Source organism: Anguilla anguilla, chromosome 17 (assembly GCF_013347855.1).
Source record: "Anguilla anguilla isolate fAngAng1 chromosome 17, fAngAng1.pri, whole genome shotgun sequence".
In the NCBI taxonomy this organism is placed as follows: domain Eukaryota; kingdom Metazoa; phylum Chordata; class Actinopteri; order Anguilliformes; family Anguillidae; genus Anguilla; species Anguilla anguilla.
Genome location: NC_049217.1, coordinates 32,089,880 through 32,106,961, shown reverse-complemented (window position 1 = coordinate 32,106,961; position 17,082 = coordinate 32,089,880). Strand labels below are relative to the sequence as shown.

At 47.9% G+C, this 17,082-nt stretch overlaps 2 protein-coding genes across 4 annotated transcripts; both read right to left on the bottom strand.

Annotated features, from left to right (window-relative positions):
• Positions 1 to 5,380: 5,380 nt before the first annotated feature.
• Positions 5,381 to 9,087, bottom strand: LOC118216969. Of its 3 annotated transcripts, none has more exons than XM_035398654.1 (2): positions 7,574 to 9,087; positions 5,381 to 7,474 (listed from the first exon to the last, which is right to left on the bottom strand). In XM_035398654.1, the coding sequence occupies exons 1-2, from the start codon at positions 9,053 to 9,055 to the stop codon at positions 7,334 to 7,336; spliced, it is 1,623 nt and encodes a 540-aa protein (XP_035254545.1). In that variant the 5' UTR covers positions 9,056 to 9,087; the 3' UTR covers positions 5,381 to 7,333. The 3 variants fall into 3 exon arrangements, with proteins under 3 accessions (XP_035254545.1, XP_035254546.1, XP_035254544.1); XM_035398655.1 differs by having other exon boundaries at positions 5,381 to 7,609; positions 7,844 to 9,087; XM_035398653.1 differs by having other exon boundaries at positions 5,381 to 8,093; positions 8,166 to 9,087.
• A 61-nt stretch (positions 9,088 to 9,148) lies between these two features.
• Positions 9,149 to 16,303, bottom strand: ube2z (ubiquitin-conjugating enzyme E2Z). The gene is made up of 7 exons (XM_035398657.1): positions 15,459 to 16,303; positions 14,026 to 14,098; positions 13,075 to 13,262; positions 12,769 to 12,880; positions 12,287 to 12,399; positions 10,394 to 10,484; positions 9,149 to 9,667 (listed from the first exon to the last, which is right to left on the bottom strand). Exons 1-7 carry the CDS (start codon positions 15,914 to 15,916, stop codon positions 9,479 to 9,481), a joined length of 1,224 nt encoding a protein of 407 aa, XP_035254548.1. The 5' UTR covers positions 15,917 to 16,303; the 3' UTR covers positions 9,149 to 9,478.
• Positions 16,304 to 17,082: the final 779 nt, after the last annotated feature.

Sequence of the window (17,082 nt, the reverse complement as noted above, 5' to 3'; positions counted from 1 at the left end):
GCATGAACATTGTAATGCGTTGCAATATAGTTTCAAAATCAAACAAATAACTATTTATATATTAAAAGGCTGGGTATAAACAAAAACCTTACATTAGGGCTCGGAAAGGTGAGCTGTCTGTGTGCACCAGCTTTCCCCTGAAATCGTGGGGGCGTTACGTGGACTAGGGAAGAGTTGGTATTAAAGTAACGCATCGTGACTGTAACACGGTAAAAGTAGAGCATCGTGAGTGTAACACGGTCAATAACTTTCTGCACCCTGCTGCTACGCGCAATTCAGTCCTCTACCGAGTTCCAAAAGAACGGAACGATTCGACAACCTTTGTGAAAAATAATTCTAAAAACTGTTTTTGAGCGAGGTAAGTAAAAAAATTGTTCCGGAAGTAGTATTCGGATATAAGGCACTATTTTCCTTTACAGTAAATCAAATCGTACATCATTTCAAGCAGTCAGCTATCCGCAAAAAGTGATTATGGTTTTCTGAGTCAATTTTAGCGGGAATTGTCTGCCAGGTGACCAAAAAGAAAAATGATGTCCCCGTCTGAATAACAGCTGTTACAGCTACACTGCCTACACTGAGTTGCTTTAACAAACAACATTTTTGCTGTTGTATGTTTAAAGAGAAAACGAGAGGGTTTGTACTCAGGGAGGTCATGGAGAGGACTTCGGATCTGGAGATTAGGGACAGTAGACGGTGTTGAAAATGATCTGAATGTAGTGTCATTTTGGGAAGCCCATAGACATTCCATATGGTGTTTACTACTTATTAAAGAAATAAATTGTTCGACTTTTAAAGTTTACTTAAAAACCTCCATACACGCATTATAGAGCGTTTTCATTTGCTGTTACAATTATCCCCCCCCCCCCTCTATTACAATTATACCGACTAGGTCGCATGAATGTAACATTGGACTGCTTATACTTTGGTCCGCCTCGATTAAGTTACGGACGTAACTGAAACGGGTAATGATAACTGACATGTCAAAGCTGTTTGAACTAAAATTTCAAAGCACTATGCTAAATATATTCTGAGTAAATTAGCTAAATCCAAAAACTTTCACATTTATACTGACTCTCCCCTACATGTGAAACCATTAAAATAGATTATATACATAGAAAAATAGATTATTATTAAAATATGGCAAATATCTTCCAATGCACCGATTTCATAAACGCAACATATCAAAGACATTGCCAGGAGAATGTGTGCACCTCAAATGGGCGTGTCTCTGTACAGCACACTTAACATTTGATTATTACAAGATTTTCCTGTACTTGCATATCCAATATCTTTAACACCTCCCAAAACTTAACTGTTGATATTCAATTAAATATGAGCCAGTTTCCTTGGTATCATTCAAAGCCAGTGCTGCCCAATCCTGTTCCTGGAGATGTACCATCCTGGAGGTTTTCATTTCACCCCTAATTTGGTACTCCTGATTCTACTAAAGAGCAGCTCAACAAGATCTCTAGCTGTTGAATTGTGTGCTTTGTTTGGGCTGGAGTGAAAACCTACAGGATGGTAGATCTCTAGCTTTTGAGTGAGGTATGCTTTGTTAGGGTTGGAGTGAATACCTACAGGACAGTAGACCTCCAGTGGTTGTTGCCACTATCCTAAGCAAATACAGAGATGAAGATGAAACTGACAAACACTAAATGGGACAAGCTCTAGATGTCAGGATTGAAACACTTTTGACCTAAATATCTACCCACGTTCTCCTGGCTGATTCCAATCGATTAGCCTCCGAAGTGCTGACTCTGGATCAGTCTTACTTTGTTCACGCTGTGCGTGGAAGATGCCGATTGACAGATATGTGAATCCTGGACCAGTGTGGTTGGATGCAGAATGTTCCCTTGAGCCACAGAAAGGAGGGGCAGGTCTAGCTGCCCATGATGTCATCCACAGGAGACGGTGCTCTGAGGAGGGGGGGGGGGGGGGGGGGGGGGGGGCTGCAGGAAGACACAAGATTTACACACATGCTCAACTGAAACAATCTGGACCAATGCTCAGATTGGCTGTTACTGCATCAATTAGCCCCGCCCTTTTTAAACTAGATAGCCAATAAGACAACACAAGCGTGAGCTTTTTTTTGGCCGCATGCCTGATGAAAAACTATCTACAGTGTGTAAAAAAAAAAAGAAGATTCCACAAGAACCTTGAACCAATGAGCCATCGTATGATTTCAAGTCGTGTGCACAGCATCCACCATGACCACCTTTCACCTTTTTCACCCACAATGCTCTGGGGTAAAGATGTGGTAACGACTGAGGGTCACGGTTCAACAGACTCATCACGAGTAGGCTGTTGTGATGGCAACCAGAGCTATACACACTTGCGAAGAACCCATTCCAACTCCAATTAAAATGGAAAAATTCTCTGGGTACAATTATAACTTTTCTGAAAGGGACCCCTGAAATATCAACAAACTGCATCCTGATATGTGGCAATTCTAGTAAAATTAAGAGTAAACCTAAAATGTTAAACAAGAATAAAATATTGTTCCAATGAAACTTTAGTCCTCTGTAGTGTTGTGATTGTCTTGGCACTTGTAGTCCAGGTTAAGTTCAGCTTAAATTGGTCAGGGCAGCAGTGCAGCATTACGGGTGAGGATGTGGTCTGATGCCCTGGGAGGGCCCTGCTGTGGGACTTAACCTGCATTGCTTCAGTATTTATCCAGCTGTATTAATGGATGTAATGTAACTGCTGTGTAAAAAGTTGTGCAAGTGGAGTGTTTCTGTTGCACTAAGATGGCTGTCAACAACATGCACTTGAACCCTGTCCATCCGTTCTTTCACCATGCAGCTGAGACTGCGTGAGAGGCAGAGTGCCCAGGGCTTTAATCCTGAGGTGTAAGAGAGCACACAAGTGAGGATGTGCTGTACCATGAAAGGAATTAAACAGAAATTAAAGACAAAAAGATTTATTTGCAGTCCATTATTTCTTATGAGAAAAAAAGAAGAGCGACAGCAGACTCAGTTGTGAGGGGCGTGGGGTTAGCTCACCACGCTGTTACAGACACCGGCCCGTTACCCACATACAGTTCTCTCGCTCCCACCATAAATATGCACATTTTTCTTCGGTCATGATTTGTCATGTTTTTCTCCACCAGATTTCACCTCTGCCACAATGAAACTATTTTATGAGCCACAAAACATACATCTACAATGACAGGTCACGTCTGAAAGGCAGAACTGGGTCATCAAGAATGAAGAATGCAGCCCAAAACTTTCAGCCTAATCAGATCACAAGAACAGACCAAGATAGCAGAACATCAATTTATAAAGATTTTTCTTTCCTCCACAAAAAAATAAAGAATTTTACATTACAAAGGTAGCTTAAGTCACTACTACCTGGCAACCCACTTACAGCACTTACTATGAGCTACCTGAATACAAAAGATTTCCCCAACACGAAAATAATGTGCATTTATGTGTTAGTCTTCAAATCTCTAAATGAATTCTGAATCCCTTGAAGTCCAACCCTTAACAGCAGTAGTCTCAGACTGGGATTTATTTTGGTGGGGTTAGGGTTTCCATAACTACTGCTGCAGTTTGAAAAAACAAGAACCCAGAAGTGTAGCCCTCAGCCACCAGGGGGAGGTGTAATAATTCAGCGCAGTGCAGTTTACCAAACTGAGGGGAAAGATGTCCCAGGTGATGCAGATCTTGGCAGCAGAGGACACGTCGCCATGGTCACTGCCAAGGGCTGGTTGTAATGGCGTCCACAGGCAAGGCCACTGCTGCAAAGGCTGTCCAATCACAGGAAGTCTGTGCGTCCAACGTCCAAATGACAGGAAGGTTGCGCGTCCCACGTCCAATCACAGGGAGGCTGTGCATCCCACATCCAATCACAGGAGGGCTGTGCTCAAAAAGTTGAGATTCTCACACAGATGCTGCCTGACCAGACAAAACGTGAAGCTAGGAAGTCCATGCCTGCAATGCCTCATGGGAAATATCATATAAAAATACACGCAGGGCATCTCAAATATACAGCTGCTTTCCTTGCTATGGGAGGCTGACAATTTGCATTAATCAATGCGCAGAAAGCAAAACAAAGAAAAAAAACAAAAAAACATATTCATTCACACTTTTATATGTAGCCATAACAATAGCAACCACCACCACTTTCCCCAAATTAGATACATTTATGGTCAATCTCTTTTTCGTTGTTAACACAGCAAAGATAAAGGACATATATTAATAACAATTAAGCATATTCAGAATAAGCCGAATGCCCTTAGACCGTTCTGAACAGTTTGATTCCATCTTGCCTGGATACGCCACATCACTGTAGTTTATAAGCTCATTCCCATTGTAACAGACAGTTCACGTGCGCTTTCCTGAAGGATTTCTGAAACCAAGTAAGGTTCTGAACTGGTGAAAAAGAGAAAACCGAAGTGCATTGCGATTAAAAGTTTTGACTACTGTGACAAGCTTCCATTCTTCCCAGTGCATCAGAGTGCAATTTTCCTAGAACAGTCAATTCATACACCATTAAAAAAAGAAAAACAAAAAATAAATCAAAAGGCACACATTTTAGAGATCTTTAGAGATCTAAAGGAACCAACGGAGACCGGCTTAAACCCACAATAGGGTGCTGACACTGCGTAGGATAAGAGAACACACATGCTCTCACCCACTCACCCACTCACTCACTCGCTCACCCGCCCACCCGCTCACCCGCCCTCCCGCCCACCCGCCCTCCCGCCCTCCCGCCCGCCCGCGCACCCGCTCACTCGCCCGCTCACTCGCTCACCCATCCACCCGCCCACCCGCTCACCCGCCCAGCCGCCCTCCCGCCCTCCCACCTGCTCACCCGCCCACTCGCCCACTCACTCACCCACCCACCCACTCACCCACCCACTCACTCACTCACTCACTCACGCACTCACCCACTCACTCACTCACCCACTCACTCACTCGCCCACCCGCTCACCCGCCCAGCCGCCCTCCCGCCCGCCCGCCCGCGCACCCGCTCACCCGCTCACTTGCCCACTCACCCACCCACTCTCTCACGCACTCACGCACTCACACATATCAGAATCTGAGCAAAAGAAAAAAATAAATACAGGTCCTGGAACAGGCTTCCTTTCTCCCCTGCCCTCAGTCAGGCATGTTTAAAGTTCACCCTTCGCTGTTTAATATGGGGTCTCAAATGTATAGTATCTGAAACACATTTGAAAATACATTTAGAAAGTACTGGAATGTATGAGAATACACTCAGTCTTATACGATACAATTTCCCATTTTCCCAGAAATTATGCATTACTGCTAAGTTAGGATCACAATTTTTGATCAAAAAGAGAGGGGAAAAAAATCTGTTTCAAAGAGAATGACCATGAGTGAGAAACACCTGTAATTATTACCGTGTGAAAACAATGTTAAGTTACCAAGGTTCATTTTTAATCTAACCTTAAATCCATAGATGTGTAAATGATATGAATTTCAAAAGCATCTGATGGAAGCATTTGAAATTACAAATGTATTCCAAGAACATCTGCTAACAATTTCAAACATAAATGGAGAAACCATGCTTTTGAGAAAGAATTTAAATATTTAAAACACAATGCACTTTTTTCAGTCTTTGACAATGTCAAACAAACTAAAAATGTCACTTCAAATGCAAACGCCCAAATGTTTTTTGTATTTGGCACAGTTCTGCTGAACAAATAGCTAAGCAATTTAAACAAAAAGAGAGAGAGAGAGATAGAAATGGGGCAAGTAAGGCATGAGAGAAAACATTTGCACATCACGCATAGAACATCCTGTGCCACCCCCCCCCCCCCACACCATCAGTGCACAGGCTTGTGTCCAACCCAGCAAAACCCTGCGCTCCCCAACCCAGCAGAGCCCTGCGCTGCCCAACCCAGCAGAGCCCAGCGCTGCCCAACCCAGCCTGCCGTCAGAGCGGGATTCTGAGAGCGGGAGTCTGAGAGCGAGTCTGAGAGCGGGAGTCTGAGAGCGGGGGTCTGAGAGCGGGAGTCTGAGAGCGGGAGTCTGAGAGCGGGAGTCTGAGAGCGGGAGTCTGAGAGCGGGAGTCTGAGAGCGGGATTCTGAGAGCGGGAGTCTGAGAGCGGGAGTCTGAGCGCGGGGGTCTGAGAGCGGGGGTCTGAGAGCGGGAGTCTGAGAGCGAGTCTGAGCGCGGGAGTCTGAGAGCGGGAGTCTGAGAGCGGGAGTCTGAGAGCGGGAGTCTGAGAGCGGGAGTCTGAGAGCGGGAGTCTGAATGCGAGTCTGAGAGCGAGTCTGAGCTACGAGCACGGACGGCCAATCAGGCCATACCGCCCCAGGAACTGACTGAGAGCGGTGCTGAGTTTCAGTGCAGGGGGGGTAAGAGACGTACCCACAGCAGTGGTCAGCCGGTGTGTGAATGCAGTCGAGTCGTCTTCGCGCGATTGGACAGAGGTAAACCACACATCTCCCCGGTGCATTTTACAGGAGGTCTGAATCCACACGTTTGAGTCGTTAAACAGGCTGAGGCTAAAGCCATGCGCAGCTGCCAACGCAGCCTCCATTAGCAACATGCGCTGTTGTCAATGACAACAGAGAGCCCGGAAGGGGCATCAAAACGATCCTGTTCTCGGTCGATCTAAAGCCACGCCCAAATCAAACCGCCGCATGCTAAAGGAGCACTAGCAAACACGCATCAGCAACTGGCACCCGCAGCAAACAGGACACGGTCAGAGTGCCAAGCTATTGCAGAGTAAAGAATACAGAAAATGTCCTCCCCCGCCACCATCACCAGCTACCAAGACTGTCATCTTTGGCTTTAACTTTGCATCCGGATTGATAAGCATAGAGGCTGTGAATCCAATGTGAGCCCACTGTCCCAGCCCCTACCCCGGGGTCTGCAAATGATTCTTTTGGTTGCCCCTTTAATATCCAAAAAGGCTTCTGTTGGGGGGCAGTAGGAGAGCTGGGTTCAAACCAGGGGTGCCGCCTTATCCACGTGTAGCTGAAAGGCTGCTTAACTTCCGGTAGCCAGCAACGCTGCCCCTTTTTTTTGTCTGTCAGGAAATGTCAATATCAACATCAACTCACAAACAGCGGCTACCTTTACTGTACATATCCAGGTCCATGTCTTTGCTGGCATTGGCTTCTGACAAGAGGTCAGCAGGAGAGAGTAATATTCTCTGTAACAAAAACACAAAAAGCTAACCAATCAAGTCTACGAAGTCCTTCTACGCTTCGCGACATCTTTAAGACTTACTTTTACTCAAAAATGAAGACAGCTTTCAGGTTTGAGAGAATTGTGACAGCATGCACACTACATACATTTCCCTTGCTCCTTCTCAAATAAAAGTATAATCAGTTTAATTCATAATCTTTCCTGCGACTCAAAGATGGGATTTGGTTTTCTTGTTCAAAAAAGTAAACAACACAAAGACAACAACAGAAGTGCAGAACTGTGTGGCGTCACAGGGGCGTGCCCACTGGTCTGAGCTGCTCGTCTGGCTCCTAACAGAGCGTCTCATAACCAGCGCTGATTCCCTAACAGAGCGTCTCATAACCAGCGCTGACTCCCTAACAGAGCGGCTCATAACCAGCGCTGATTCCCTAACAGGGCGTCTCATAACCAGCGCTGATTCCCTCCTAACAGAGCGTCTCATAACCAGCGCTGAGTCCCTCCTAACAGAGCGTCTCATAACCAGCGCTGACTCCCTAACAGAGCGTCCCATAACCAGCGCTGATTCCCTAACAGAGCGTCTCATAACCAGCGCTGATTCCCTAACAGAGCGGCTCATAACCAACGCTGATTCCCTAACAGAGCGTCCCATAACCAGCGCTGATTCCCTAACAGAGTGGCTCATACCCAATGCTAACTCCCTAACAGAGCGTCCCATAACCAGCGCTGATTCCCTCCTAACAGAGCGTCTCATAACCAGCGCTGAGTCCCTAACAGAGCGGCTCATAACCAACGCTGATTCCCTAACAGAGCGACTCATAACCAGCGCTGATTCCCTAACAGAGCGTCTCATAACCAGCGCTGATTCCCTAACAGAGCGGCTCATAACCAGCGCTGATTCCCTCCTAACAGAGCGTCTAATAACCAGCGCTGACTCCCTAACAGAGCGACTCATAACCAGCGCTGATTCCCTCCTAACAGAGCGGCTCATAACCAGCGCTGATTCCCTCCTAACAGAGCGTCTAATAACCAGCGCTGACTCCCTAACAGAGCGACTCATAACCAGCGCTGACTCCCTAACAGAGCGGCTCATACCCAATGCTGACTCCCTAACAGAGCGTCCCATAACCAGCGCTGATTCCCTCCTAACAGAGCGTCTCATAACCAGCGCTGAGTCCCTAACAGAGTGGCTCATACCCAATGCTGACTCCCTAACAGAGCGTCCCATAACCAGCGCTGATTCCCTCCTAACAGAGCGTCTCATAACCAGCGCTGATTCCCTAACAGAGCGACTCATAACCAGCGCTGATTCCCTAACAGAGCGTCTCATAACCAGCGCTGATTCCCTAACAGAGCGGCTCATAACCAGCGCTGATTCCCTCCTAACAGAGCGGCTCATAAACAGCGCTGATTCCCTAACAGAGCGACTCATAACCAGCGCTGACTCCCTAACAGAGCGGCTCATAAACAGCGCTGATTCCCTAACAGAGTGGCTCATAACCAGCACTGACTCCCTAACAGAGCGTCTCATAACCAGCGCTGATTCCCTAACAGAGCGTCCCATAACCAGCGCTGATTCCCTAACAGAGCGTCTCATAACCAACGCTGACTCCCTAACAGAGCGTCCCATAACCAGCACTGATTCCCTCCTAACAGAGCGTCTCATAACCAGCGCTGATTCCCTAACAGAGCGTCTCATAACCAGCGCTGATTCCCTAACAGAGCGTCTCATAACCAGCACTGACTCCCTAACAGAGCGTCTCATAACCAGCGCTGACTCCCTAACAGAGCGTCTCATAACCAGCGCTGATTCCCTCCTAACAGAGCGTCTCATAACCAGCGCTGATTCCCTAACAGAGCGTCCCATAACCAGCGCTGAGTCCCTAACAGAGCGGCTCATAACCAGCGCTGACTCCCTAACAGAGCGGCTCATAACCAGCTGATTCCCTCCCTCCTCCTCCTCAGGGGGACACAGTCGCTGCTGGTTTCTGCATGTCCCACAGAGGGCTCCACAGGGACCCAAGGGTTTGGTTTTTACATTTCTTTATTTTTTTGCCTCTGCCCTGTTTTCTGTGGGCTGAAAGAAAAGCCAAAAAGACAGGCCCCACAGTTCAGCTGAAGAGCCACGCCCATTTATCAGAGCCACACCCACCAGTCCTCATTAACCCTTTCAGTACTTAGTGTAGTTTGTGGAGGGGGGGGGGGGACAAAACAAGGCGCAGTTTGTTAAACCTGAACAGAAAAGGGGAGACCAAGGGCCCGCTTGCCCCCCCTCACTGACCCCACGCCATTTAAGCTGCAGTCCTGAGGCCGGAGAGGAAGCGGACAGGCGGGGGTTAGGTGGGGGGGGGGCCAGTTAAGGTCTGGGCGGGGGTCCGGAGCTGCCCTGGCTGTCCGGGTCCGTCCCCGAGGAGCTGGAGTCCGAATCCGTGTCTCCGTCCTCGTCCTCCAGGCGGCACTTCTCCCGCAGCCGCTGCTGGGTGGCCTGCAGCCGCGACAGCAGGGTCTGGTAGTCGAAGTGGCCCCTCTTCTCCCCAAACGGGTCCTGGCACACGGAAAACAGAGAGCCGGGATGGCCGTCACCGTAACAGCCCCCAGCCAATCACCACGCCCCAGGAAGCGGCCATTTTCTCGCGCATTCGCTCCCTCAAACTTCCCGCACTATCGGGGGCGGTTCAGATCGGGCCTCCAGGGTGAATTATTTAAGGAGGTTTACTGATCGACTGGCAGGACCCAAACAAAGGCCCACGCTCACCACAGTGGAGGGTTCTGACTGTTCCAGCCAGTCATTACAAGGCACTTGAGGTCACTGTTATTACTGCTATAATTTCACATGCACATTAGCAATTTAATCTTTATGGTTTAATCTTTTAAAGAGGAGTAATGTAAAAAAACTAACATTTCTTATTGGACATGCCAAATCCAAAGTGGAAAATGAAAGCCCTGACCTATTCCTAAAAGCCTGAATTTAGCCGTCAAATGGGGGTCTCAAACTCCTAAACAATTGTTATTCGTTACGGTTAGCAGTTATTACCGTGCTCATCGTTTAGCGGTAGAATGCATTTATTTTGAATTCCTGCGATAATACACCTTGTGTAAAATCCTAATTGTCAGTTGAGAAAATGATTGGGTCATTGTGTAATCATGAGCTTCAGAGGGGGTAAAAAGCAGGATCTACACCAGGCTGGACACGTCTCCATGGTCTTTTCTTTCACCCGCTCCGAATCTGTGCTGTGGGCATATCGCCATGGTAACTCAATCTATGCATTACCTGCATGGTCTGTCCCTGAAGATGCAGGCGCTCCTTACAGACCCCCTCGTAAAAGTCGTAGTACTCCAGGAAGGACTTCTCCATCACGCTCCTGCACAATACAACAGAAGAAGAGACAGAGTCACGAGGGGGAGGAGTCAGTCTATCAGATCAGAGAACATTGAGAGGGCAGTCTCAGTCTACAAAGGAAACCAGAGACCCGGGGGGGGGGAGTCTCAGTCTTTCAACACACTTAGAACCAACAGGGGAGTCACAATCTTTCTTTCAGCACACTGAAAACCAAGAGGAAAGTCTCAGTCATACAGCACACTGAAAACCAAGAGGAAAGTCTCAGTCATACAGCACACTGAAAACTAAGAGGAAAGTCTCAGTCATACAGCACACTGAAAACTAAGAGGAAAGTCTCAGTCATACAGCACACCGAAAACTAAGAGGAAAGTCTCAGTCATACAGCACACCGAAAACTAAGAGGAAAGTCTCAGTCATACAGCACACTGAAAACTAAGAGGAAAGTCTCAGTCATACAGCACACTGAAAACTAAGAGGAAAGTCTTGGTCCCAAGACCGAGCAACTCTCAGACACCACAGTCATTTTTTTTTCAGTGATCTGCACGACCCCAGTCCAGGAGGTTAAATCTCCCGCGCTCTGCTGCACCGCATGGCCTACTGTGGTGTGGAGCGCAAAACCATCGCTGAAAATGATCATTTTCCCCAATCAAAATCAAATGCTGTGTAAAAACAAATAACACAGAGTGAAGTGTTGAATTGTTTAATTTGTTAGTCCTTTTACTGTGTGATGAGTGAGTGTGGGCTAAAAGACATTAGCACCCAGCGCTAGCGTTGCTAAGCAGTCTCCAGGGCAGCGCTTGGCAGAGCGGGGCACACAGGAGGGCACGCAGGAGGACGCAGAGCAGGGCACACAGGAGGGCACAGAGCGGGGCACACAGGAGGGCACAGAGCGGGGAACAAAGGAGGGCACACAGGAGGGCACAGAGCAGGGCACACAGGAGGGCACAGAGCGGGGCACACAGGAGGGCACAGAGCGGGGATCAAAGGAGGGCACACAGGAGGGCGCAGAGCAGGGCACACAGGAGGGCACACAGGAGGGCACAGAGCGGGGCACGCAGGAGGCCGCACAGGAGGGCGAAGAGCGGGGCACAAAGGAGGGCACGCAGGAGGGCACAGAGCGGGGCACATAGGAGGGCACAGAGCGGGGCACGCAGGAGGGCACACAGGAGGGCACAGAGCGGGGCACGCAGGAGGGCACACAGGAGGGCACAGAGCAGGGCACATAGGAGGGCACACAGGAGGGCACAGTGCGGGGCTCGCAGGAGGGTACACAGGAGGGCACACAGGAGGACACACAGGAGGGCACACAGGAGGGCACACAGGAGGACACACAGGAGGGCACACAGGAGGACACACAGGAGGACACACAGGAGGGCACGCAGGAGGGCACGCAGGAGGGCACACAGGAGGACACACAGGAGGACACACAGGAGGGCACACAGGAGGACACAGGAGGACACACAGGAGGACACACAGGAGGGCACGCAGGAGGACACACAGGAGGGCACGCAGGAGGGCACACAGGAGGGCACACAGGAGGGCACACAGGAGGACACACAGGAGGACACACAGGAGGGCACACAGGAGGACACACAGGAGGGCACACAGGAGGGCACACAGGAGGACACAGGAGGACACACAGGAGGACACACAGGAGGGCACGCAGGAGGACACACAGGAGGGCACGCAGGAGGGCACACAGGAGGGCAAAGAGCAGGGCACACAGGAGGGCACAGAGCGGGGCACATAGGAGGGTATACAGGAGGACATACAGGAGGGCATACAGGAGGGCACAGATGGCACGCGGAGAGGGCGATGACTCACCACAGCGCTTCAGGGCAGGGACACTTTCCGTCCAGCATGTCGCACACGGCCACACGCAGTGTCTCATGGCGGATGCACTCGTTATAGTTCTTACTGTCTCCTGGGTGCCTCTCCTTAGATACACATGAACACACGCACACACAGACACACGCACGCGCACGCACGAACACACGCACGCACGTATACACACAAGCACAAACGCACGTGCAGACACACACACGCACACACGGGACCAAGACACAAGTAGGTGCAAGCAGAACAAACAAATACACACACATGAAAAAAACAATTATATATGTTTAGTTTGTACACCTTGAAATTTCATATATTCTAATGTGTACAGTGGACTGTATTTTCTTCATAAATGCAGTGGTGGCTGTACTAGTTCTGTGTTGCATTGTGGGTATCGTAGTTTACAGTGGAATGCCAGTGTATTCATTTGAAGCCGAGCTCCAGGTCTTGGTGTCTGGCTTCCAGCCCACCTGCTCAAAGCCAGGCTCGTTGTGGTAGGGGTTCTCCGTCATCAGAGACTGGATGGAGATGAGCACTGAGGAGATGCTTTGAGCAGGGCTCCATGCCGGGCCAGTCCAGGTCCTGGGGAACCACGCACAACAAGGGTCAAAGGTTATGGACAGCAAGGCAGGCATGTGTAGTGCCAACTCAGGCTAAATCCACACTTCAGAGGAAGCTTATTACAGTTTTCATATTACAACACGAGAAGACACAGTCTTTACATGTAAACTGGTGCAAACAAAAGTCATCCACAGCAGCAGGGGGCGCTGTTTTACCCGAGGATGCTGAGGCACACTTTGCCGTTGCGGTAGAAGTTAGGGTTGAATCGCACAGTATTGTTGCCCGTGGTTATGAGCTTGACGCGGGGCGGGTGGATGGGGTAGTCCGGGGGGCAGCGGAAGAGGAAGAGAAAGAATCCGCCCTCATAAGGTGTGTCAAAGGGTCCCGTGATCAAAGCGTGGATCTAGTGGGGTAGGACACAAATGGACAGAGCATTACTGGCTACAGACACAAACGGACAGAGCATTACTGGCTACAGACACAAATGGACAGAGCATTACTGGCTACAGACACAAACGGACAGAGCATTACTGGCTACAGACACAAACGGACAGAGCATTACTGGCTACAGACACAAACGGACAGAGCATTACTGGCTACAGACACAAACGGACAGAGCATTACTGGCTACAGACACAAACGGACAGAGCATTACTGGCTACAGACACAACTTAAGCTGAATATGTCCAGTGACATCACTGCCTCAGATAGGCCACCTGTGCACCATATAAATCATGTGGTACCTTCACAACAACCGCTGGTTCATGTAACTAACATAGAAACGCAGCTCAAAATGACATTATAGAAGAGGTGCACAATAAACTATTTCTGCTAGAGGTTGTGGTTTTCCAGGAAAGTTCAAAAAGAGAGAGCTGCAGTCTCTTTCCAGGCTGTCTGAAGGCATTTTGAGAGGCAGCCATTTCTACAATCCTGAACAACCTGCCCTCAACAGAGCACCTCCTATTAAGGTTATTTTGGTTAATTACGACGCCGTTAAATAACCCAGCTTACCAGCAATAAGACTCATATGGCATCCATAAGCATTTGCTGTGCTACAATCTCAATGAGATAAGCAGCCAAACAGACACCCAGCAAACATGTCTGGGCAGTGACGCTATGAACTGCAGCCAAAGGAGAAAGGTGGTCTACTGAGGAGTTGGGCCTACCTTTGTCATGTCGAGGGGGTCAGGAACTACAAACATGCCAGGAGGGGGCTCCTTGTAGATGGACATAATATCCCTGCAGAGTCAAAGTAAGACAGAAAGAGAGAGCACAAGCCGGCAGGATGAAGAGAGAGTGAGAAAGAGAAAGGAAGTTACAGATACAAAGAGAAAGAGAACAGACATCTCACACACATGATCAAAAACCCCTGGCAAATCGGCTGACTTGACAGTCTTAGAAGGCAAAGTTGTGGGACACTGGTGGGACATTAGGGAATGTGAATTCAGTATGAATATGCTGAAGTTTTATCTTTACACAGAGAGTTGTCAGGACATGGAACAAGTTGCCAGGTCATGTAATAGATAGACACCCTCTACTGAAATGACCTTATATAGACAGGTACTTTCTGAGCTGCTGCTTTTCATTCATTCTAATACTTTTGTTGAGGGGAAGTCCAGACCGTAGTCTGGATCACTGAAAACAAAACCAAACTCTCTCTGCTTCCCTGAAAATACGGACTTTTCTATCAGAAATCACAGGAATTACATGTTTCCAAAATCAGAAGATCAAGTAACGAAAACAATGTTAAAATTGCGCCATGTCATTCTAACTATAATGATAAATCAACATTATGGCAGTGACATAACATTGAGGTTTCCCAGGAGAGAGGCTGCAGATCACTCAGGTTTGTAAGAGAAACACCACTGGGAACATTGTAGGATTTCAGTTCGTAGCGCCACTGAATTTATCTGCAGAGGCCTCGTTGACGTCTCACGTCTACCTTCAGGCAATTCGCAGGTCCCCTATCCTGAGTGACTTATTTAAAGTGCACACACAAAGGTTTAGGCAACGAGAAGAGCTGATGTCATCAGCGTCACAACCGACAGTAAAAATACATAATCCTACAACATTAGGAGACAGAGGAAGCATGAGAATGTACATCAATGCTTTCAGAAATAAAAGTGTTTGAAGGTGGAAAATTTAATGTTAGCACAGGTAGGGCTAGTAAATCCACGATGGATGTCCAGAGTTCAGCGCTAAATCTACCGATATGCAGTGTAAACAAGTGCGTGTTCAGTATGGGGCGGAATACAGAAAGTAACTCCGCCAACTCAGTCCCATCTACTCACTGTTTCCTATGTTAGGCTACACGATTTGTGCGGATTTTTGGTGGCCTTTGGCCGCAATGTGCGTGAAATCAACACGACCGGAGCTTCGCTTTACAGCTATTGATACATATTTATTCTATTTTTCCAAAAAGCTGCATTTCCTAAACATCTGTTACGTTGATGTTAATTACAAACTGAGGTGTTAGGATCAAAGTTGTCTCGTAGCTGGCTAACGTTAGTCTAGCTAGTACATAGCTAACCAACGTTAAATGGTCTTAAACATACACGCAGAAACACCAGTAAGCACAAGGTCAGATATTGAAATGTACCTTTTTATCCGGAGAACACATTGTTGGGATGGCTTCTCGTTGTCCCAGTCGGTGCTTACAGTCGGATCCCAGAAAGTGGAGTGAATATGGGACAGGAGACCTGCCCCGGCCAAGTTCGGAGTACCGGTGACCCCCAAACCGATGCTCGGTGGTAAAACTGTCGCGGTGGCAGAAGACGGTGCCAAAATGGCAGTGCCTACTGCCGTACCAAGGACACCTATAGCAGTGCCAAACCCGCTTCCCACCGAAGAAGTGGTCATATCTGCAATGCCCGGAGCCATAACGGCTAGGCCGGTCTCTGCAGCTGCTGCTGGAGACGGCGATCCAGGGTTAGCCCCGCTCGAGTGATCCTGCACAGAATTACCTAAACTCGGCAACAACTGTTCTGTTCCGCTGCCCTGATTCGTTCCGCTGGACAACCCAGTACCACCGATTGACTCTTCCCCTGTGCTATCCATAACGTTTCGGCTATGTGCGTTTCTGATAGCTAGTTAGCCAGCTATCGCTGTGGTGTGTAATTCTTCAACGGGAGCCAGTCATCCGGATTTATCAGCGAACGAGGAAGAGCTTGCTATCCAGCTAGGTAAATTAGCTAACGTTAAATGTTAGCCACCTACATTGAGGTGAAAAACTAGCCTGCACGCTGTCTAGCTAACAAGCTAGCTAAATGAGAAAACGTATGGTAACTAAAGTAAGAGTGGAATGAATAAAATCAACTCTAGCTGCAAATTTCTTCAGATCACAACTCTCACACATCCACACGAACACAAACTGCGCTCTTTCTATCCGAGTATCACGGCGTTATTTCCCCTGTAACGACTTCCTCCTATTACAGAAGAGCGCTACCCTCTAGCGGTTACTTTTCGAATAACAGCGTGTGGCTTCAGTAAACCTCAGCGCAACCATTTTTGAAAGGTGTCAAGCTGGCAAATATTTAGCAGATACGGTCGGGCAAGCTAGGTGCTTACAGTTTAATCATACTCGCTACAGTTAAAGTCAAAGGTAAAATACGTGTATGAAACCTCGTAACACTTGGCATTATAATTCAAGACATAAGAGGAATGGGAACGTTAGTAAAGAAAAATGAGTTCACAAACAAGCTTTCGCTACCTGAAGCATTCCTTTCCTCGCCACACGGGGAACTATTGTGTACGCCTGCTTTAACCCGTAGGGGGCACACTCTTAGAAACAGCGTAACCACAGCTAAATTGCAGCCTACTGCACAAACGACATCAGTAGGCTTACATGCCACCGTTGAAAAATAGACCATGTGGTCAACAATCAGTTTAAAAATAAGTCTTTTAAAGGTCTAATTCATCTGTTCACAGGTACCATATACCGAAACATCATCTTAGCAGAAAAGACAGGAAGACCATCGACCTCCAAAATATTCTGCATAAATATTTTAAAAATCTAATTTATAGTTATGGGTCAAGTACATTGTGCAAACAGTTCAAATCCCATACTGACCCAAAGGATCGCCACAGAGCAGAATTGTGCCAGCTGTCGGTATATAGCTGAATCCTTTTACCCTGCAAATGAAGTTCACGTGTTTGGAAACCACTCCCATCTATGCATTAGGTTTTATCAGTTTAGGAGAAATAATCTTAAAGTGGCTGTTCTG